Genomic DNA, 22,913 nt, shown 5'->3' on the forward strand with positions numbered 1-22,913 from the left:
ACTGTGGAAGAGGGGTCACATAGACTGTAAGGGTCAGACCAGTTGATAATTACAAGGAAACCATGTCTTTTGGACACAGCAGGGCAGCTGCCCATATGAACTCACAGCAGCTGTGACAGCAAGCACAAGACCTGTGCAAGTCTAAGCCAGACCAAATCCTAGCATGGAGAGAGAAGCTGGGCACAAATTTCTACCCCAGCTGAGGAGCAAGTGGCAATTGGAGAAGAAGGGTCAGCTTTCTCTAAGAGTATAACCCCCGATGAGTTGACCATGCTCCAGTAGAAGGCCACACAGCCAAGAATATCTGGCAGCACAAGGTGGCCCTGGTGGGGGTGACAACGGAGAAAGCTGAGTGGGGAGGGAAGGGAGAGGGCTCTGGGAAGCGCTGGGGGAGAGAAGGTGACTATGATCACAACACATTGCATGAAATTCTCAAAGAACCAATAAAATCTTTAGAAAAGCAATGATCAAGAGGACAGAAGGAAAGGAAATATTTCGTGCTGCTGCTGGCCTCGCCTTCTAGCACAGAGCTTTACTCAATAAGCACTGGTTGTGTGAAGATTTTATAATATTTCCCGTAACCCTGGCACCTAAAACTTAACCCATACACAAGCCACTTATCTATGATGGCCAATTACATAAGGAATCTTAACTTCCATCACAGACTACATTTCTGCGGCCAAGTTTAACTGCTTCCCACCGAGGGACAAGAAGTTTATGGATATGAAGAAAATGAAGAACTAAACTGCCTCTGAGATCATGTTTTTGATCAGACTTAATCACAATTGTGGGCCTTGGGAAAGAATGATAAGAGCACCCTGCAACAGCGGCTGCAGGACTCTGAGGCAGATTCCTGACGCAGTGCTCAGACTCACCCCTTTAACAGAGACTGACTGAGTACCTGCTGAGGATAGGGGACTAATTTTGGGGATACAATGGGGAGACAAAACAGACAAACATGCTCATGAAGCTTGTTTTCATAATGTGAAAGGTAGACAGTAAACAAATAGTTACGTTGTCATATCAGGAGGAGCTGGGTGTTCAAGGAAAGTCACTCTGGGACAGGAGAAAAGAGTCAGCATTCAGAAGAGGGTCAAAGGGCCTTCCTAAATCTAGATTTTCACTTCAGTGAGTACTCTGAACAGCTTTCAGTGGCACTGAATGTAGTGGCAGTCTAAACGCAGTTCCTAAATGAGTAGGGAATACAGCCATGGAGCCCGACGATAAGACAATGTGAAAAGGTTGTTATGGTGGACGAAAACTTTGAGCTGGGCCTCGAACACTGAGAGTTTCCTGTTAGCAGAAGACAGAAGGGAAATGCACATTTTGGGTGAAGGTCACCTGGTTTCAGGTTCAGACTGAACAGGTCCTTGGGACTGATCCCTGAGATGAGGAATATAGCACAAGAGAATAGTCTAGAAAGCAAGGTGGAACTGGGTCTTTGCCTTTTTTTTCCATGTGGAAAACAAAGGGCCTGTTAGGGTTTGGATCCAAAATGTCTTCCAAGGGCCATGTGCTAAAGGTTAGCTTGGTTATCAGCCTGTGGTGCTATTGGGAGATGGGACAGTTTGATAGAGAGGAGGGGCTTGTTGGAGGAAGCAAGACAGAGTAGGGTGCCTTTGAATGGGATATTAGAGCCTTACCACCTCTACCTCACTCCCACTGCATCCCACCCCACTCCAACCCATCCCACCCCATCCCTGCTTCTTAGCTCTTCTGAGTTGAGAATCTGTTCACCCTCTGTCCCAGGCACAGGAGCAATGACCATGAACTGCCATCTCTGAAACCACGAGCCCCCAAATAAATCTTTTCTCCACTAAGTTGATTTTCTTGGTTGTTTTCTGATAACCACAGCTAACGCAGGATGGTAGAATTTTTATAAATATGTATTCTATAAATTATTTTGTCTTTTAAGGCAGTTAGAATAAAACTGTGATGATGATGGCCTTTTGTGTGGGGGAATAAACAGGTATTGACACTTTCACAGTATAGCTCACCTGCACACAACACAAACAGCTAAAATAATACAATTTACTGGTGAGGCTGGGGCATGGCTCAGTCTGTAAAATGCTTGCCTTGCAATCACAAAGACCTAATTTGGTCTCTAAAACCTATGTTAAAAACAAAAACAAAGGCAAAACAGCCTGGTGCTGGGGATGCTGTGAATGTGTTGCTCTGACTGATTAATAAATAAAACGCTGATTTGCCAGTAGCCGGCAGGAAGTATAGTATAGGCGGAATAATCAGAGAAGAGAATTCTGGCAACAGGAAGGCTGAGTCAGGAGTCACCAGCCAGAGACAGAGGAAGCATGATGTGAACGTACCAGTAAGCCACAAGCCATGTGGCAACTTATAGATTGATAGAAATGGGTTAAGATATAAGAGCTGGATAGCAAGAAGCCTGAGCCATTAGGCCAAACAGTTTAAACAATATAAGTGTCTGAGTGTTTATTTGGGTCTGAGCAGGCCCAGGTGGGACTGGAGATAACTTCAGCAACAGCCTGGTGTGGCGGTGCATAGTAGTAAGTCTAGTGCTGGGGAGAAGGAGCAAGTCAATATCCAGGCTTGCTGGCCAACCAGCTTACTTCACTGGTGTACTCCAATGTAGCACGAGAGTATGTTTGAATAAAGAGGTGGGCAACATCCAAGGAACAATACCCAAAAACTGTGCCCTGGCCTCTGTATACACACGTATACATGCACATATACATACATGCAAGTGTACCCACACAGGGACATACACACACACACACACACACACACACACACACACACACACACACACACACACGCATTCTCACACTCACACAATTTATTGTCAAACTGAAATGCTTTTGAGAATAAAAGTTGGCTATTCCTACTAACAAATAGCTCTGAAGTGGGAGTATTTTTGACAAATGGAGAGGTAGTCACCCCTATATCTATTTTTTTTTTAAGTTGAAAACCAATACACACACACACACAAGCTCAATTTAAAAGTTACATCTGTCGGGGCTGGAGAGATGGTTCAGTGGTGAAGAGCACTTGCTGATCTTGCAAAGGATCTGGGTTGCATTCCCAGCACCCATATCAGGCAGCTCACAACTGCCTGTAACTTCAGTTCTAGGGTATTGGACACCCTCTTCTGGAATCCAGGAGCACCAGGTACCCACAGGGTGCACAGACATGCATGCAGGCAAAATACCTATAAACATAAAATTAAGAATTATCCACCTGAAATTCACATTTAGGAGGCAAGTGAGTCAGGAATTAAAGCCCAAAAGGAAATATAGTATAGATTAAAACATTTAACTTCATGACCTAACAGCCTGGATTGAAACCCCAACACTGATATCTGCTTAGTCAGTAGCTAACCTTTGGCATGCTTGGATATCATGCCCACACTTTGAGTTTTAAATTGCTTAACTATTCACCTAAAAATCAAGCTAGAGATGTAATTTTATTTCTGAGACTTTTTTTTTCCATTTTATGTGTACGTGTGTGGGTCTGAGTAAATTTATATGCACCACACAATTTTTCAGTTCAACTGTGTGTTATGTGATATTTGTGGCAAGATTTACCCTCTTTCTTAGTTGCCAAAACAACCTACACCTTGTATTCGTATGACTGTGTGTATGCACCTCTATATCTTGAGTACACCCCTACAGCATCTGAAGTGTTCTACCTGGTTGTGCAGCTCATGAGCTGTGCTCTTAGTAGATCCCATCATCTGCAACCAGGATCAAGAGCTCCTCCCTTCCCAGGTATGCTGCAGAAGCCCAATCAGCCTTGTCTTCCATTCACCTGTGAATGCTTTCTTGGATACTCATATGAAGGTTATGGACATTCAGAACTGTCCTAAGAAGATTTAAAAAGCAGATCTTATTAACTCTGGTTGGGCTAGAACAGAGTCTCCAGTGAGGTGTGGTTTTGTTTGTCCATATTTTCGAGGAGAGAGAGAGAGAGAGAGAGAGAGAGAGAGAGAGAGAGAGAATCGATCCTGTTGTGGAACTCTGGTGCTGACAAACTCCAATAGTCTTTGAGATTTCTAAGAGAAACTGTAGAGTTATCATTAAGCTAAAAAAGAAGCACCCTTGAGGAGTCTTCCTCATTTACTTCACTTCTGATGTGATAAAACACTGGTCAAAAGTAACATGGGGAGGAAAGGGTTTCTTTCAGCTTCCAGGCTATCGCTCATTTTATCTTTTTTCCATTTTTCTATTGAGGAAAACAAGGCATAAACGCAAGGCTTATCCTGGAGGTGGGAATTAGAGCAGAGTCCACCGAAGAATGCTGCGTACAGGCTTGTTCAGTTTGCCTTCATATGTTTTTGGTTGTGAGCCTAGACTTTAACAGCTGAGCCATTTCTCCAGCCCCAGTTTGCTTTCTTACACAACCCAGGACTACGTGCCTAGGGGTGGCCCTGCCCACAATGGGCTAGGCCCCTTCTGCATCAATAGCTAACCAAGAAAATGCCTCACAGACATGACCACAGACCAGTCTGTTGGAGGCAATTCTTAATTGAAGTTTCCTCTTCCCAGGTGACCGTAGGTTGTGTGAAGTTGACAAAAACTAACCATCACAGTAGTATTTTGTTTTGTCCTTAAGTTACAGTTCCCTGCTGATTCCCCTCATGGTCTGCTCATCTAAGAACACATTTCATTTCCTTACCACCCGAAAAGTAAGCAAGCAGTTGGGGTATCATCTATGAAATCTGGGTTTCAATTCCAGCTCTACTTGCAATCCTGAAAGGCTTCATTTTTATTTCATTTACAATTCTAGAGTAATGGTATCTGTCAAATAAACTTCTCAAGAAGTTCAAATGAAAAGTGGTAAGAAAAGCATACCATATATTGTGATGTGAAGGTGAAATGACCCTTATAGGCTTATATGTGTGGACACATGTTTCTAGCTGGGGGCAGAGCTTCAGGTGGTGCCTAGCTAGAGGAAGTGGGAAATTGTGGAGGACGTTGTTCGAATCTTAGATGGTCTTTTATTAAAAAACTTGGAGCCAGATATCAGGGTGAGAGCTGAAAGATCAGAGAAGCAGAGCAGCCAGCCACTAGTTCTTACCTCTACGGAATCCCCAGCCCCAAGAGAGTGAGTTCAAGTTTCCTCACACCTTATATACCTTTCTCTGCCCAGACATCACTTCCTGGAATTAAAGGCATGTGTGCTTCCCAAGCAAAAGCATGAGATCTCAAGTGCTGGGATTAAAGGTGTGTGCCACCACTGTCTAGCCTCTATGTCTAATCTAGTGGCTGGCTCTGTCCTCTGATCCTCATGCAAGTTTATTAGGGTACACAATATATCACCACAGGAGGACTTTGAGGTTTCTTAGCATAATCCCACTTCCTGATTAGGGCATATTCTCCTGCCACATGCCTCGTCTGACAAAATAGTCTAAACCTTTAAACTAGAAAACAAAATGAATACTTTCTCTCTTAAGTTGACTCTTGTCAGGGATTTATGGTCATAGAAACCAAAAAAGTAATGGATACATTATGTTATACATGCTATTAAAGATTGTCAAAGCTGGGCAGCGGTGGTATACGCCTTTAGTCCCAGCACTTGGGAGACAGAGACAGGCGGATCTCTGTGAGTTCAAGGCCAGCCTGGTCTACAGTTCGAGATCCAGGACAGGCACCAAAACTACACAGAGAAACCCTGTCTCGAAGCCCTCCCAAAAAAACAAAAATAAAAATAAAAAATAGAGATTGACAAGTTCCAAATCTATATTATAATTCAATGTATTTCATCCATTCCTGCCCCTTTGTCTATATAATCAGTTGAATAGTGACTCCTCCCCCCAAAAAAGATATGTGTATCTGTATTTGTAAGTTCTCCAAGTTTCTTCAGACTTAGGCTGGGTCCTCAATACAATGAGAAATACATTTACAGAGAAATAAGGAGATTTGAGCCACAGCACCATGGGAAGAACGGTGGTCACATGAACACAGGGACAAAGACTGTGGGTAGGTTGGTACAAGCTAAGAAACATCCGGTGCCACCAAAGCTGGAAGGAACATAAACAATTCTCCCCTAAGTTGTAGAGAGTGGCCCTGGTGACACATTGTTCTTGGACTGCTGGCCTCCAGAAATGTGACAGAATAAAATCTGTTGCTTTGAGCCACTGCCATGGCTAAAAACAATGATTAGGGTCCAAATCGGAGCCATCAGCAAATTAAAGCAGCTCAACTTTCAAGACACGTCTAGCCTACACACCTTCCCCCATCAGGCTAAGCCACCACTGTCCCTCTGCGGATCATCTTTTCACTTCTCCATGTGCTGTAGGCACATGGTGATCAGGGTGTGATTTAAAACTGAAATAATGTATGTCCTTTTTTAAAATGTAAAACATTTTATGTACAACTGCAGGAGTAGCTAGAGTTTTCCAGTCTTGCCTGGCCCACAGTCAGGACAAATCTCTGTCACCCGCCAGTCCCACAGCCGCTCAGACCCAACCAAGTAAACACAGAGACTTATATTGCTTACAAACTGTATGGCCGTGGCAGGCTTCTTGCTAACTGTTCTTATATCTTAAATTAACCCATTTCTATTCATCTATACCTTGCCATGTGGCTTGTAGCTTACCGGCATCTTCACATGTTGCTTGTCATGGCGGCAGCTGGCAGTGTCTCTCCGACTCTGCCTTCCACTTCCCAGAATTATTCTCTTCCTTGTCCCGCCTATACTTCCTTCTGCCTGGCTACTGGCCAATCAGTGTTTTATTTATTAACCAATCAGAGCAACACATCTGACATACAGAACATCCCACAGCATGCAGGAGAAATAATACACAGATAGCTTGAACATAAAAACAGGTTATAATTCAAAAGTCCAGGGTTATTTTAAACAGTAAAATATTTTCTCTTAACCAGTGCTCTTAACTACTGAGCCATCTCTCTAGCCACCAAAATAAATTTAAAAATGTTTTAAAAATAATGTAAAAGACTCCCTTTTGTTTCACCCATTTGCTTTCTAGCCCCTTATTTCCTTTTTTCCCCTTTTTTCTTGGTTTGTTTTGCTTTATTATTATTATTTTTTTTGAACATAAAAACAGATTATAATTCAAAAGTCCAAGGTTATTTGAAACTGGAAAATATTTTCTCTATAGAAAATAGTAAAAATGATAACATTTCCCAATATGCCCTTTTAAGCCAAATAATAGTTGAATTATACATACACATATTGATTAAATTCTGGGATACAGAAGAGACCTATCTTCATCTGTTAAGAAATAATACAAGCGTCTGTGTGTTTATTTGGGTCTGAGTGGCTGCAGGCCTGGGCGGGACTGTAGATAACTCCAGCTACACTGTCCTGTTTCTTACTGGTCTCTGACTTCCTCTGTGACCCTGCCCTAACTCCCTGCATGTTCTTCCTTCTGTCGAGATAACCACAGCCTGCACTGGGATAAGTTTCTGCTCAAATCCCATTTCTTACACCAAGCCTTGCATTTTCATCGCACACCCCTAAGTGGTGAGCCTAAAGTATAGTCCATGTCACATTACTCTTGCCTTGTCTTGTTGTTTTTCTAGCTCACGGACGTTTGTCCTATTTAAAGGAAAGCCGTGCACGAAGACCTTGCCTGTCTTGCTTGTTGCAGCATACCAAGGCTCAGCACACTGCAGCCATTAATTAATATTTGCTAAATGAATGAAGAAATCAACATACCTTATAACTACTAAGGGTGTGAGCAAAGGGATGGAGATGGTATCTGCTTTCAGCCCCGCCCCAAACAAAGCTATTTAAAAGCGTAACCCAGCCAGCCACCTACACACATTCTGAGTGGATAAGGTAACTAAGGGAACTGCAGTCATACCTACCGTCAGGGAACTGCTAAATACTATTAGTTTTCAGCGAAGAACTGTAGAATGTTTAAAGCTGCCAAGTTCAAGAGATGCATCAATTTCAAATCTATGAATAAATCCCTGAATGAAAATTTCCAGCTAAAACAAAAGCTGTAATTCTTCATTTTGTTCAACCCCAGGCAGCTTTAAAGGTCCTTTCATTCATCTTGTTTTATTAGACTTTGTTACCTGCCTGAGTTAATGCTGGACAATATTATTCCCATTTTACAGATGGAAATAAGGGGACTAGGTAGTTCGTACAAGGGGACGTTGCAGAGGAAGGGGTTTTTAGATCCAAATTAAGATTTCTGATTGTGAAATTCTTTCTTTCTTTTCCCTTTTACATTTCATTCATTGGTTCCTTTAATATACGTCGTTGGTTATTGTACACTAATTGTTTCAGGTGCTTATAAAATAAGGCAGTTGCTCCAGAACTCTAGGGGTTCCTTCCTTCCTTCCTTCCTCCCTCCCTCCCTCCCACCCACCTTCCCTCCTTCCCTCCTTCCTTCCTTCCTTCCCTTTTTTTCTTTTTTTATTTAAATAAAATACCGCGCATTACTTAAGAAGAACATCGGCCAGTAACTTGCCGCCCTTCCAGTGCCCAGTGCCTCTCTCGGGGGAGGCCACCTCTGCTACGTGGAAAGCTTTGATCCCGGCCTGGCCGGGAGGCGGGACGGAGCGCCGTGGGCGGCGGTGCACCGGGGCCCCGCTCTGGGTGGGTGTGGGGCGGCGCGGAGGGGGCGGGCCGAGGGGGCGGGCCGAGGGGGCGGGCCGAGGGGGCGGGCCGAGGGGCGTGGCGGGGCGTGGCGGCGACGTGGCAGCGGGGCGGCGCGGAGGCCATCTTGGCGCGGGACGCGCGCTCCTCCGGGCTTCCTCGTCCTCGCCGAGCCGGATCCCTGCGCCGGGCACTCACATCCCGACCCCGACCCGACCCCGGCGTGTGCAGCTTCCGCCGAGGCGCTCGCTCGGACCCAGGTGAGCGCCGGCCTGGCGGTGACTCGCACGGCGGCAACGGGACTGGGGCGAGCCCCGGGTGGGCGGGCGTTGGAGTGTGGGGGCTCCGGGCGGCGGGGACGCTCGTCGGGAGAGCCGGGTCCATCCCCGCATCGCTCCGGCCCCGACCCCGGCTCCCCGGGCCTGCACCTTCCCCCGCGTGCACGGGTGTCCAGGCCCGCGGACCTTCGCCCGGCCCAGCCCGGCCTGCAGACGTGGCACAGGCTGCCCGGACTGCCCAGGCCACCCGCCCCGGTGGGACGCCGTGCCTCCTCCTGGGATGCCCGCGAGTAGTGGCCAGCGCCGCCCTGCAGGGCTCTTCCACCCGGACCCACGTCAGCCTGATTTGCAGGCTTGCTTATTTCCTAAACGGCAAGGTCTCACGTCCGAGAGTTTTTGTCACAGCAGTTGATTTGAGAGGTAGCTTTGAATCGTCCGCGATCCCGACGCTCTGGGGCACTCCGGTGCTGTCTGAGCGCTGTTGGAATCACTGAGTGTGCAGGGAAGTTTATTTTGGGCTCTGCACAGAGAATGGCAGACCGCTGACCTCCGTCTTGTGGTATTCGAGGCAAACGTAGGGCATCAATAAGATCAACAGGAATAGCTTCTGATGCTCTGAAATTTATCACAAGTCCACTATCCCGTTTTTCTTAAAAGTAGCCATCTACTGCAGACCTGAGTAGGTGCAAACCGATTCGAGGAGCGGTTTGATCATCGCCTGAGGACTAATCTTGTAAACTGTTTCCATCTCTTTTTCCTGTAACGTTGATGCATTCGGACTACTTTTGTTCCTCAAAAGCTCTGTCAACAGATGCTTCTCTGTTGTTTATCCTACTAGGCTGCTGCTGCTTTTTCCTTTTTCCTTTTTTTTTTTTTTTGAGGGTATGTTTATGTTTGCGAAGTATATTTCCGTGTTGTGTTTAAGCCATTCCTCAAACAGTAAAGCTTTTAAGAACTGAAAGAAATTGATTACGTATCTCAGGTGAGTTCTTTTGCCCATGCATTTGCTGAGAGATGGGGTTATCTTTAAATAGGACCTAGCCATGGCAAGGATTGGGTAGCTTCTGCCTCAAGAATATGAGTGACAAATATGACTTTCTCCCAGGTCATCTGTCTTTGTCCAGGTAGGGAATAGGCCTATATTTAGCCTCTGGAATGCCTTGTCTTTCCTCCCTTCACAGTCAGGCTTTGGTGGGGTACATACCTGTCTTTTCCTACTTCTCCGTTTTATCTTAGCCATCCCCTAGTCTCCCCTCTTTGGAAACAGCTCTCAGATCATCTGTAATTTAGCGAACCCATGGAACCATTCACAGCATCCCTTCTGGCTTCTCTGCAGTATTTAGCGCCATCATCCATTCCTACCTTGAAATGCTGGCGGCTTCTGAGTGCCAGCGTGTCCTCATTTCTCCCTGCTATTCTGCTGGTCTTATTTTCTGCAGGTTAGTTGGCCACATGACTGAAAGAAAGTTTGGCGTTAAGTAGTAGTTAGTCCCTTTGCCTTGGTGTGCTCTTCTGAGGAGAGAGAGCGCAGAGCAGGGTATCAGAAACTGTTGGTCCATTGATGACACTTGAGGGTTGTGGTGTGTGTGGACTCCAGACCCAGCTGGTGTCCCTTTTCAGGTGTTCCCAGGAATTTGCTCCTGCTGAGTTAGAGGGGAAGCACTTTATGATTTCCCCCAAAAGACACCATCTTGGCCTCTTACAGAGCTCTCGGTCCTACCTGTTGGCACCATTATCTGTCTGACTAAGTGTGTAACTCATGCCAACCCCTCTTGTTCTTTATGGGCACTCCTTGAGTCTTACCCCCTAAATGTTTCTCACGTCTGTCTCCTTTCTCACCTCCATCATCGCCTTAGTTTAGGCTACAGAGTCTCAGCCTGGCACTATGGATGTTTGGGGACATAAGATTCTTGTGGATTGTGAGATGTGCATTATGGGGATTTGAGCCACTACCTGATACATACCAGCAGTGCCCTGTGACAACCAGAAGTTGTCATGGAAACCCTAGGGGATATGAGGTTATGGTTATCCTTAGTGTAGGGTATTGGCGGACCTTGTTTGAACTACTTCTGTACCCGAGTGCTGTCTGTGCCCTGTGGTCCAGTGTACATATTTCAGCCAAAGGAGGAATATTTTATTTTTCCCCTCATGGTATTAGTGGCTAAATTCAGGGCCCTTGCATTTGCTAGGCAAGTGTTTCACCACTGAGTTAGGACCCCAGCCCAAAGGAGTCTTCAAAACACAAATAGGGATTGTCAGTAACTGGGGTCAGCCCACGTCTTCAGTGAGTAGTGGGTGGACTGACAGCATCTGTGAGGTGGAAATGCCGTTTATCAAGAATGGAAGTGGACCAACCTTGATGAATTTCAGACATTTTTCTGTGTGTGTGTTAGGGGGGCGGGAAGCCAAATATGAAGAAGCTATTCGGGGTATGATTTTATTTATTCCACCTTTGTGAAGTGAGAAAGTGAGAGACCCAGAGAGTGTTTTGTTGCCGGTTTTATGCTTGGAGGATGACAGGAGTACAGTGAGGGAGTTTGGGGTGATGGTGTGCTTGTGGGTCCTAACTGTGCTGACGGTGGGTGTCTCTGCACGTGGTTCAGCTTCACAGAACTGTCCACACCTCCTATACTCAGGAATAACTAAAAACAGCTGAGGTCCGGGGAAGCTCTCCAGAGCCGTTAGTAGTGCCGTTCCATAGTCGGCATTTCTGCCTTCGGTATTTGCGAATTTCTGTAAGCGACTGTGACTGAGATCAGCTTGCATAGCGAACTCTACTGTGTTTGCGTCTTATGGATTTAAAATCTCAGAAGAGTTAGAATAAAAAGACAGATGCTTCCTCCAGCTCCAGTGCCTTTCTGTTCTTAAAAGGGCCAGCTCCTTACCTCTGTCAGGAAGGCTGTACATCTGGGCCCCCGGCTGCCCCTCGGTCCTCTTCTGTTACTTGGGTTTTCATGACCGTGTCTTATTCCCTCTGCCGTCCCTAGTGTTGATACCTGCAGTGTGCCCACTTTTCTTCTGAATGCCTCCCCTTTCCCGATTTAAGTTCTTTCTTTCCTTGACTTATGGAAATTGGGTTTACCTTTCAGAACTGAGCTCATCTGCGAGTTGGGCACCTTCCCCAGACCTTTCGGTCAGAATCCTTTCTTCTGCCCAGCGTGACTGTGTTCTCAGCCTCAGCATTAGAATCCAGCCTTGCTGTGTGTTGCTGTTACCATGTTGAACTGTACCAGTATCCTTGGGTATTGGTACTGTTATTTGGTCGTGTCCTGTTATTGCTGTTACGTGTTGAACTGTACCAGCATCCTTGGGTATTGGTACTGTTCCTTGGTCGTGTCCTGTACAAGTCTCTATGTTGACCGGATTTTGCTTAGCTCAATTCAGTGTTTGGCAAACAATTTGCCTTCGCTGAACATTTGTAAAATGAGTCAAAACATCAAGAGCCAATTTGCATGTTTAGAGCTGGTTTTGTACTGTCTGAGTTTCCTTTCCTGTTGCTGTATAAAACACTCCAACAAACAACAGAAGCCACTTCAGAGAGAGAAGGGCTTATCCGTTTCATAGTTCAAGGGCATAGCCCACCATGGCGGAGACTTCCAGGTGGGGCTTGAAGGTCACGTGGCACCCAGAATGAGGAAGCAGAGATTGATGAACGGATGCCCGCTGCTGCTTGGTAGCGGTGGTCACACCAGTTTGAAAGTTTCTGTAACTACAGTAACCAGCGCTCCAGATTTGTTTTCCTGCTGTGCCCCCTCCCACCCCTTCAGGCGCTTGACAGTTCCTGGTCAGAAGGATAGTTATGATCATCCTTTAGTCCACAGTTTCTCACTCACCAGTCTTTGATTATTCTTGGCAGTGGATGCTTTTGACCCCCACCTGTCCCCCTGTAACTGTCCCTACTGTAAGTGGACAGTGAACTGTTTTCCCAACCTAGAGACCTCCCTTCCATGAGTTTTTCTTAGATGCAATCTGTTCTGTTCTAGATGTTGCCCCCCACCCCCCGAGCCTTACTCCAGCCGGACCCCAAGCAGTTCTAACAGGGACCTTATCCATTGACTTCCCATCAGCCAATGGCTCATTCAGCCTTGGGTGAGTTTTTTAGATTTTTCCCGTTGGAGACGCCTCCTTTCTGACCCTCAGCCAGATGGACCCCTCAGAAACTCCAGCTCAGTGGAGAGCTTTCCCTCAGATCATATTGAAGAGATGTCCCAGTCCTCTTGAAGGTACTCCATTGTTAAGTAGGACCCCCTCAAGGAAAGGGGTGCTTATTGTTTGGGAAGATTTCATTTCATCTCTCCCTATGACCATGGGCTAACACTCTTCTAAACTTCCTAGAGCAGTGGCTCTCAACTGGGGGTCAGACGACCCTCCCTCTTCCAGAGGTCTAGACCTAAGACCATCGGAAATATCGGATATGTGGGTACCAGCCACCCCCATGGTACACAGGATGTGGGCAAAACATTAATAAACATAAAATTAGAATAAAATGATCTGCCCTGGGATTAAACACTTCTCCGAAGCCTAGATGTCTTGTAATTTCCTGCAGCACGGCCTGGCTGCACTGCCCTTTGACAGTGGTCGCTCCTGGATAAAGGACAACACACTGCACTACCACATTCAAAGACTTAGCTCCGGGTTGTGGTCCAAAGGTTCCCTCAGTCCAGCCCTTTATCTTCTTGGCCTCTGCCCTGCTCCCTGCTTACCCTGCTCTGCCTCTCAGGTTCTCTTGCGTAGACACCATCTGTGTGTGTGTGTCACCAAACGGAAGGTGAGCAAGAAGGAAAGACAGGCCAGGGGATGAGACCCTTCCTTATTCAGGGGAAAAAACCTGCAGAGGGGTCTCTGCAAGAATCACAGACCACCATCAGCTTCCTCGATGGGGTAGTTAGAAGGCAGGAGGCAGGGAGTTGAAAGACTTCTGACTAGAGAGTGGTGAGCAGTGACGGAAAGAATGTCAGAGATCAATAAATGTCTTTCCTGGGGTCCACAGGGTAGAATAATCAGTACTCTATGGAACAAGTTAATTTACTTCTAGAAATCAAATTCCTGTAGTTACTGGAATTGTTACCAATCAACCAAAATGAAGTTTACAAAATGGCATGATCGTGGTGATGATAAACTCCCATTTTCCTTTTTTGCAGTCTGGGAGCCCAACCAGGGAATGGTCCCCCCTACAGTGGGCAGATCTTCCCACTGCAGTAAACACAATCAAGATAATGCCCACAGCTGTGCCCTGGGGCTGTTCCTTTCAGGTGATTTCAGTCTGTCAAGTTGACTATAGTTAACACTGTCATACACTTAAGATGAATTCTGAGACTTGTAATTTTTTAATAGAATCATATCCACCCCCACCCACGCACACCTCCTCCAAATAGTGCTGCCTGTGTGTGGGGTGGGGTGGGTGTGGGGCAGTCTGAAGAAAACAGTCTCCCCACCTCCCCCAACAGCCATCAACTGTCTCAGGCCCTCTGTGAGGGCTGGGCTTGGTGAGCCACTCCTCGATCCTTGCAGGAAACTGACTGGCTTGATTTTGTGCAGGTCTTGTGGCCCCATGATGTCCAGACGACACTGTCTCATAACAGCTCCAGCTCTGGCTCTTACAGTCTTCCACCCCCTGTTCCATGATGTCCCCTGCGCCATGGTGGGAGGGGTGTTACGTAGCTGGTCCTTGTAAGGCTGAGCGCTCCACAGTCACTTACTTGCTAGGCTTCCAGTACGTCCGAGTCTCTCCATTAACCGCCATCCAGTGCAAAAAGTCCTTCTCTGATGAGGGCTGAGAGCTGCACAGATTGTGGGCGTGAAGCTGAGTGCTGAGAAGGCACTTTGATTTGTGAGGATGTTTTCTTGTATTTGGTGTGCGTCATCATCTGTTCGGACCGTACTTTCTTGTGGCTTCGCCTTTTACAGGCAACTTCTAACACCTGAGCCACACCATTTCACTTTACAAAGCTGCTGTGGACCAGGCTGGAGACTAGCCTGTTTATAGAGCTGAATGCATCTTGATTTTTTTTTTTTAAATGTTAATAGGTATAGCCTACATGGAATGTATTGGGGAGAGTGCATTTGTAAAGTCAAGCAAATTTAACTTTTAAAAAGAAATGTTAACAGAGTAGCCCACATGGAATGTTTTGTGAGGGAAGAAGAGGGTTCCAAAGATAAATCAGATGTTTGTATTTTAAGCATCTTGACTGAAACCTGCATGTGACTCTTCATGGGATTCAAGTAGCCAAATCGACTTGGCACTCTACTATTTGAAATATATAGCTTCGTTAATGAAATGGTTAACGCAAAATTATTTCCAAGTTGTAAAATATGTATAGGGAAATGTCACAGGATATTTGTCTATTAAGTAATTTCACAGACTTTTTAAATTTATTTAAACTTTGTTATAAAAATTGTTGCAAATAAGAAAAATTACACACAGAAATGAACCAGACCCAAAGACTACAGACTCTTTTTTCAGGTACTAAATTTTTTTTTTTTTAATATTTTGTGTGTGTGTGTGTGTGTGTGTGTGTGTGTGTGTGTGTGTGTGAGACGCGTGTTGGTGCCTTTGGAGGCTAGAGGAGGGTGTCAGATACCCCAAAGCTGCAGTGCAGGTAGTTGTGAGCTGTCTGCTTGGGCCCTGGGATCTGAACTCGGGTCCTCTGAGGAGCACAAGTGCTGTCACCGGGTGGGTCGTCGCAGCTCTCTCAGGAGTTTTGCTAAGCCCTTCCTCTAGACGTGGTGGTGTTACAAGTCATAAAGGCAGACTTGCCTCTTTGTGATCTTTCTTAATCATTCTCTAACTGTGCGAGCTGCTGCCCCTGAGTAAAGCTTACCACGTTTTTGTATCTCTGCAGTGCACCATAACTGAGGGACAATGATGGAAGAAAGCGGAATAGAGACAACTCCACCTGGAACCCCTCCCCTGAACCCCGCAGGCCTGGCTGCCGCCGCAGCCGCCATGCCCTCCACTGAGGTTCACTTAGGTGGGTGTTGGGCCTGACCTCTGGCAGGGTGGAGGCTGAGGAAGACACTGGTCTCCCTGAATCAGTTAAGAATGTGTTTGTTAATGCTTCTCTCATCTTGTTGGGGTGCGAAGACATAGCCCTCTTACGTTTAAACCACGACAGAGAAACAGCCTTGCTTGTCACAGGTCAGCAGGCGTGTGTTTGGCCGGCAGCAGGTTCGCTCGCCCTGTTCACACTCACTACAAACCCTCCTAGCCGGCCTTCAGAGCATTGTCCTTGATGTTCTGTGACTGTGCAGGGATTAATCTTTCTGAGGTTTTAGTGTTCCAATACGGGATGAAAGTGACCTTCTTATCTGAGTCACAAACTAATGGGAAGGAAGGTCTGCTCCGGACAGTGCCGCCCTGGAGTTGTGTGGCCTCCCCAGTGGAATCACAGCCTGTACTCAGGAACAAGTGAAAATTACACCTTTAAAATTAATTGTTATGATTTGCCTTACCACATTAGGACCTTCCCAAGCAGGGGAGTGTGTGTTTATCCTCTCTGCTTTTTTTTGTTCTAGCTGCAACCAGTTCCTTCTCATCTCCCGGTGTGTCCGGGATGGAGTCCTTGCCGCCACATGCGTACTCCACGCCTCAGCCATCCCTGCCCCCTGTGCAGCCGTCGGCACCGCCTCCTTTTGTGCCACTGTCTCCAGCTCCTTCGGTTCCCCTGAGTGGCACTTCGGTGCCACCCTCCATGTCTCCGTCACCTGCCGCGGCCTTCAGCAGCCCCCCCATAGCCCCCTTCCCCCCTGCGACCTCCGCCTCCGGCGCTCTCTTATCCACACCGCCTTCGGGTCCTCCTATCTCAGGATTTGCCGTTGGTGCAGCCTACGACATCACGAGGGGCCATGCCGGGAGAGCGCCCCAGACGCCTTTGATGCCATCCTTCTCTGCACCTCCAGTCACAGGTGACCTTCTCCACTGTCCCCAGCACTCAGCCGCGTTTGACGGCATTGATTGTGCTGCACTGTGATCTGTGCACTAGCCGGTGATTTGAGGTGGACAGTATAGTACTTGTATGTATAGACGTGGCCATCTGCTGCTCATGGGCCTTTGCTTTCTCCACATGAAGGATCTAGTCTTCACTCTGATTTCCAGAGCTTCCCACGCTCATCTTTTTGCCACTTAAATTATTAACAGTAAAACTAATATAACTTACTGTATAGTTTTTGTGTGGTATAAAAACTGATGTACAAATGACATTTGAGGTGTGAGAGAGAATTCCCATATTCCATGCTAATGTTTGTTACTTACTGATAAGCTGCAGGTTGCAATCCAAGAGTACGTTATAGTTTGCTTTTTTATCAGAAGTAACTTCCCTAGGGGATAGATTCTATCTAGCCGGTCCCATATGTCCGGAGTGGGTGATACTGGGCCATTTCTTTTCTTAGGCCAACTACATCGTCCCTGGTCCCCTTTTTTAGTGTGGTTGTTAGAAACAAGTTATCAAAACATAATCTTTGCTGTCTTCTGTTGTTCATCATTTGAGGGTAAAGGAGCACTTTAGCTTTGATTATTTATTATCCAAATTGACCTATCTTTACAATAAAACTTATTATGGAACATAGGTATTACATGCTTATCTGTGTTCACATGTGTTTTTAAAAGAGATTTATTTATTTTATGTGTGTGCATGTTCGTGTGTGTGTGTGTGCCTGAGTGTGTGTATGGGTACCACATGTATGCAGACACCTTAGGAGGCTTAAAAAGGTGTTTTATCTGTGCAACTGGAGTTACAGATGGCTGTGAAGCCGCCTCATGTGGGAACTGAACCTGGGTCCTCTGCAGGAACAGCCAGTGCTGTTAGCAGTTGAACTCGCTCTCCAGCCCCAATGGGTGTTTTCTTTTGGAAGTATATGGAGTATGTGTAGTGATTTTTTATTTTATTTTATTTTATTTAACGATGGGTTTGAGTGCGCAATTACTTCTATGGATAAAGGAGATTAGAAGTCCAACTATCATCCAAATGCTGAGTAGGACAAACAGCAACACACACACACACACACACACACACACACACACACACACACTCCTGTGTGTGTGAGTGTGCTTGTATTTGTTGTTCAGGACACTTGGTATAAACCTATGTAAAGGGGAAAATACCTTTTTTAAGTTTATTTCTATAAAGGTTTGAGTTAATAACTTCATCTTTAGGTCCTTAAGTAGTTCTGTGATTGAATTTGTTTTGAGCTTCTCATATCATAATACATCCTTTTATAGGAAAACATTGGTGGAATAAATTACCCAACTAAATTTTTGCCATTGACTAGGTATTATGCCAGCCCCCATCACTCAGCAAGCCAGTATGACATCTCTGGTACAGGGACCTGGAACCACATCAGCCATTACTTTCCCAGAGGAACAGGAAGATCCGAGAATTGTTAGAGGCCAGGATGATGCACCTGCTGGTGGGATCTGGGGTTTTATCAAGGTAAGGGGGTTTGCTTTTCAAATGACTGTCCTAATTCTAAAACTGACAAGTATCCATTAGAGGAACACAGTGTAGTGTAGGGAACACAGAGTTCTGAGAACACAGTATAGGGTAAGGGAACACAGGATTTCTGTGGTTGGTGATGCCTTTTGTCTATGCATGTCTATACACATGTACTTATTCTCTTAAGAATCCAGTTGGATTAGTGACGTGAGCATTGTGGTTTTTTTGTCTTTTCTAGAAGACTCCATTAGTGTCCTCCCAGCTGGAAAACTGTCTTTGCCTCTTGTGTATTTGGGGTCTGCATGTGTTTGTATGGATGTATGTATGTGTACAGGTGTGTGTGTGTGTGTGTGTGTGTGTGTGTGTGTGTGTGTGTGTGTGTGGTGTGTGTGTGTGTGTGTGTTCTGTCATTGAATTTGGAATTCACCAATTCAGCTAGGATGGCTTGCCAGTGAGCTCCGAGGATCCTCTCATTTATGCCCCGTCCCAATGCTGGGGTGTGAAGACCGTGCTGTAGCGCTCCGCTTTTCACATGGGTGCTGGGATCTGAACTCAGGTCCTTGTGCTTATATGGCATTTACTGATTGAAGCATCTCTCCAGCTCTGAGTATTCTTTCTTTAGAATGTATTTCTTAATTAACTTCTTGTCATCAATGCTGTTGCATTTATCCTGTTTTATTTTACAAATTTGTTACCACTACTATCTGGTTGTAAGTTTTTAAATCATTTTACTTAACTTTGAGAAAGATGTAAACATGTACATTTTTGGTTGTTGTTGTTGATGGTATTGCAGACTGAACCTGCAGCCTTACCCACACTGGTAAGCACTTTATTACTAGCCTGATCCCCAGCTCTCTTTTTACTTTCACTCTGAGAAAGAGTCACATCAATTTGACTAGACTGGTTTGGAGTTTACTCAGTATCCCGAGCTGGTCTGAAGCTTGCCATCCTCCTGCCTCGGCCTGGCTTGTAACAGGATCACAGGACTGTACCCTTAGGCTCAATTAACATGATGCAGCCACTGAGCTGTACAGTGATCCCTTCTGATTTTAATTCTTATAAATAAAACTAATGAGCACTCTTGTATGTACATCTTGATGGGCATCTCTGACATCATTAGTTCCTGATGAAAGTCCTAGTGAATGCCCTAGAACTTCCTGTATATTGCTTTCCAGGAGCTACACCAGCATATCTTGTTCCATAATTGTTCACAGGGCAGCACGGGATGTTAATTTGAAATACAGGTTTTTTTTTTCTGGTTTAATAGACAGAAACATTTGAAATCTTTTTTGGTGCCCATGCGTGTGTGTGTGTGTGTGTGTGTGTGTGTGTGTGTGTGTGTGTGTGTGTGTGTGTGTGTGTGTGTATGTGCGCATATGTGTGCACGAGTGCATGCTTGCATGTGGAGGCCCAGGGTTGATACAGAGTGTCTTTATGAGTGCTCTCCACCTTATATATCTAGGTCCATTTTCTTCCTGTACCAGGAGCTTGTGGTTTGGACCAGTCTGGCTTGCCAGCTTGCTCCAACTCTCCGTCCTGAGCATTGGGATTACATAAGGCCACCACACCCACTGAGTTTTTTGTGTGGGTTCTGGGGATCCCAACTCTGGTCCTCATGTGACACAAGTGCTTTTCCTTAAAAGCCAAACCCCCAACCTTGAAACCATGTTTTAATTTTCAGTTCTTTGCTATTAAGTTTGGCCTCCGCACCTCCCCCCATGGAATTGTTTTCTGGATTCTCTGTTCATCTTTGCCCAATTTGAAGTTGGGAGACTTGCTTCTCTAACTGAGTTTGTTAAGAACTCTGACTATAAAGCAATGCTATTTTATGATGTACATATTATGGCCTATTCTATTTTAATCTACATTTTAATTTTATTATGCTTTTTCAACACAAAAGTTCTTAAGTGTTCAGAAGTCATTTCTGTGAATCTCTTTCCATTCTATATGCTGAAAGAATACCTTTACATTCCATCTTTTTTTTTTTTTAAACCATTTCAATTTTCACCCTGAGTAGTTTAATGTAGCTGATGTATTTCAATACACTATGTAAGATAGAGAAATTTAAGTGTTTTCCAGCCTCTTAATGGAGTATTTTGAGGTCATCCCTCAGGGACCCTATGTCCCCCTTATTTTATTTACTAAATTACACATTAGTGCCAGTCTCTGGGCTTTGTCTTTTATCCCATTGAACCTATCTCTGTAATAGTAGCACACCATTTAAACTGCAGCTGGGTTGGGTCATTCCACTGACGCATGCTGGAAGCTCGCTGTGTGCTCAGGTGGGTGTGTGGATCATTCCGTGATGAAAAGGAAAGTGCGGGTTAGAAAGGGCAGCAGTGTACGGTGCTGGGAGCCGCTGGTTCCGGTGCTGGGAGCCACTGGTTCCAGTGCTGGGAGCCGCTGGTTTCTCTTGAGGTTTGCTTTGCTGGTCTTCTCCACTTTTTTTCTTAAGAAAAAAGAATTTTGAACTCATTCTGCCAACTTCCTCCCAGTGTTCTGCTGAGAAGCTGTTCAGTTTAGTTACATACATTAAACACAGTTTTAAACTAAGTGGTTAGTGTGGTTCTGTTTCAGGAATCTGGTCTTCTTAAACACTTGCTTTTTTAGATCTCTGTACTGTGAAGTCTTTTCTCATACAGAAACTACAGCTTTCTTCCTGCTTTGTAAAGAGACGGCCTTTGCTAGTTGTAATACCCAGATCAACGTACATGATTTTCTTCGTGAGGTTGCCTGGCAGTCTTAAACTTAATTCTTTTGAACTCAGCTATTCTCAGTCATCTCCTTGGTGAGTTGGAAAGAGGAAATTGTAGTCTTTGGATGCCCCTTAGGGGGCGCCCCCTTACTTTGGAAGAGTTGGAGTGTAAGAAGGAAAGCTGGACCACTCTGGGGTGAAAAGCTCATGGTGCTGTTGGTCTGAAGACTCAAGAAGGGAGAGCTGCCTAAGGGAGAGGGTTTGGGAATGGGTACAAGAAAGGAGCTTGAGTAGAAGATGTGAAGGACAAAGTTATGCATTAAGGTAATCAGGAACTATTCTGGGGGATAAAAGTGAGAACTATTTTTTACTGCTTTTATCTTTTTAGGAACAAAGTATGCACTTATATAGACACATGGTTACAATCCTTATTAGAGCCCTGAGGAGCAAGTTTCTCCTGTAAATATATTTATGACTGAAACACACTTTTCAGACTATCACTTTTCAAACAGTGTTGTTCCAGAACCCTCTACAGGCTGCTGCTGGCCTGCTTTCTGTGTGTGAAGGGAAGAAGCTAAGAGCACTACTTAGATTGTAGTAGGAATTTGACATCGATTTACCTCATTTTACTTACAGATTCCAAAAGTACAGTTGTATAGTTTTTAAAAGTGCTGGTCCACGGATGCATGGGAAACTTGACGAGTTTCCTGTGTTGGTCTTGCAGGTATCCACAGCTGTTGTGTGCTCACAGTTGAGGCAGCCGTCCGTGTTCAGGAGGCACTGTTTCATAGCACTCTTCCCCATCCTTTGCTTTCAGAATCTTCCCCGCCTGTCTGTGATGTTCCTGGTCCTTGGTGGTAGTGCGGTTAACACAGGTGTCCCATTCGGGGCTGACATCATCTCTCATTCCCAGCCCTGTGACCAGCTATGCATCTCTTCATTGATGCACATTTAAGCATAGATGTGGTAGATGATCTCTAGGCTCTCCCCCTTAGTGAGGAGCAGTGAGCGGTTGCTGAGGGAAGGAGAATCGTTCTTTTTTAGGAGGTGGCCGCTGGTACGTTTCCTATGCTCCGGGGGTGTCCCCACATCCATGTACAGATAGGCAGCACTAACTGGACTTAGTTGGTTATCAGAGAAAAGACACAAAGTTGGGAGTGGTGTGTTGGAACATGGGAGAAATTAGAGAGGGAAATGGGGGTAGTATGACCTCACTAAATTGTTTTTATTTATGAAATTCTCAAAATTAAGTTTTCAGAAGTTCTTTCATGTTTAGGAAAGTCAAGGTGTTCTTTGTTTGAACTGAACATTTGCATCTTGCTTGTAGGGTGTAGCTGGGAATCCTATGGTGAAATCTGTGCTTGACAAGACCAAGCATTCGGTGGAGAGCATGATTACGACCCTGGACCCCGGCATGGCTCCATATATCAGTATGTGTATAAGTGAGCCTAGTGTGGGCCACGTTTCTAGAGTGTTCATCAGTGTCGTGCACAATTGTAGTTTCCGTTCATTTCAGATGGTCATGTAATTGATAGGAATTCCTCCTGTGCTCTCAACTCAAATTCACCCTCAGTCTGCGTGTTGGTGTAACAAATTTATCTTTTTCTTAGTCATCATTATGTAAGTTTGAGGACTTCATAGTATGAACTTTGGAAGTAGGAAGGAATAATTTGATAGTAATTTTTATATCTTTTTAGTGTTTTATATTGATTTTTCTTTATTCATTTTTAGCTTTCAAGTGGTACTTTGCTTATACTTGCTTTGGCAATTTTTCTAGTTATCTATTTTAATCAAATGTGTTTATGCTTAATCAGGAATAATGTTTTTGGAGGAAGCTAATTTAGCACTTAATAAAACTTGATTACTAAGTGTGCTGGGAATATTGTTTTAGCTGCTTTTGAGCTCTCATTAGATAGCCTCAGACGGTTGACATAGGCATACTGCTCTTTAATTTTTATGTAC

At 45.2% G+C, this 22,913-nt stretch overlaps 1 protein-coding gene across 1 annotated transcript in view; it reads left to right on the forward strand.

Annotated features, from left to right (window-relative positions):
* The first annotated feature begins 8,653 nt into the window (after nucleotides 1–8,653).
* The window catches only part of Prrc1 (proline rich coiled-coil 1), a 31,717-nt gene continuing 17,457 nt past the window's right edge, over nucleotides 8,654–22,913 (forward strand). The window contains exons 1-5 of the mRNA XM_052742217.1: nucleotides 8,654–8,807; nucleotides 15,668–15,796; nucleotides 16,341–16,730; nucleotides 18,093–18,253; nucleotides 22,279–22,381. Coding sequence (XP_052598177.1) covers nucleotides 15,688–15,796; nucleotides 16,341–16,730; nucleotides 18,093–18,253; nucleotides 22,279–22,381 — 763 coding nt within the window. The 5' untranslated portion in view covers nucleotides 8,654–8,807; nucleotides 15,668–15,687. The remainder of the gene's footprint in view (nucleotides 8,808–15,667; nucleotides 15,797–16,340; nucleotides 16,731–18,092; nucleotides 18,254–22,278; nucleotides 22,382–22,913) is intronic.

The sequence above is a fragment of the Peromyscus californicus genome, unplaced genomic scaffold, assembly GCF_007827085.1.
Source record: "Peromyscus californicus insignis strain IS unplaced genomic scaffold, ASM782708v3 Scaffold_17__1_contigs__length_78620276, whole genome shotgun sequence".
Classification (NCBI taxonomy): Eukaryota; Metazoa; Chordata; class Mammalia; order Rodentia; family Cricetidae; genus Peromyscus; species Peromyscus californicus.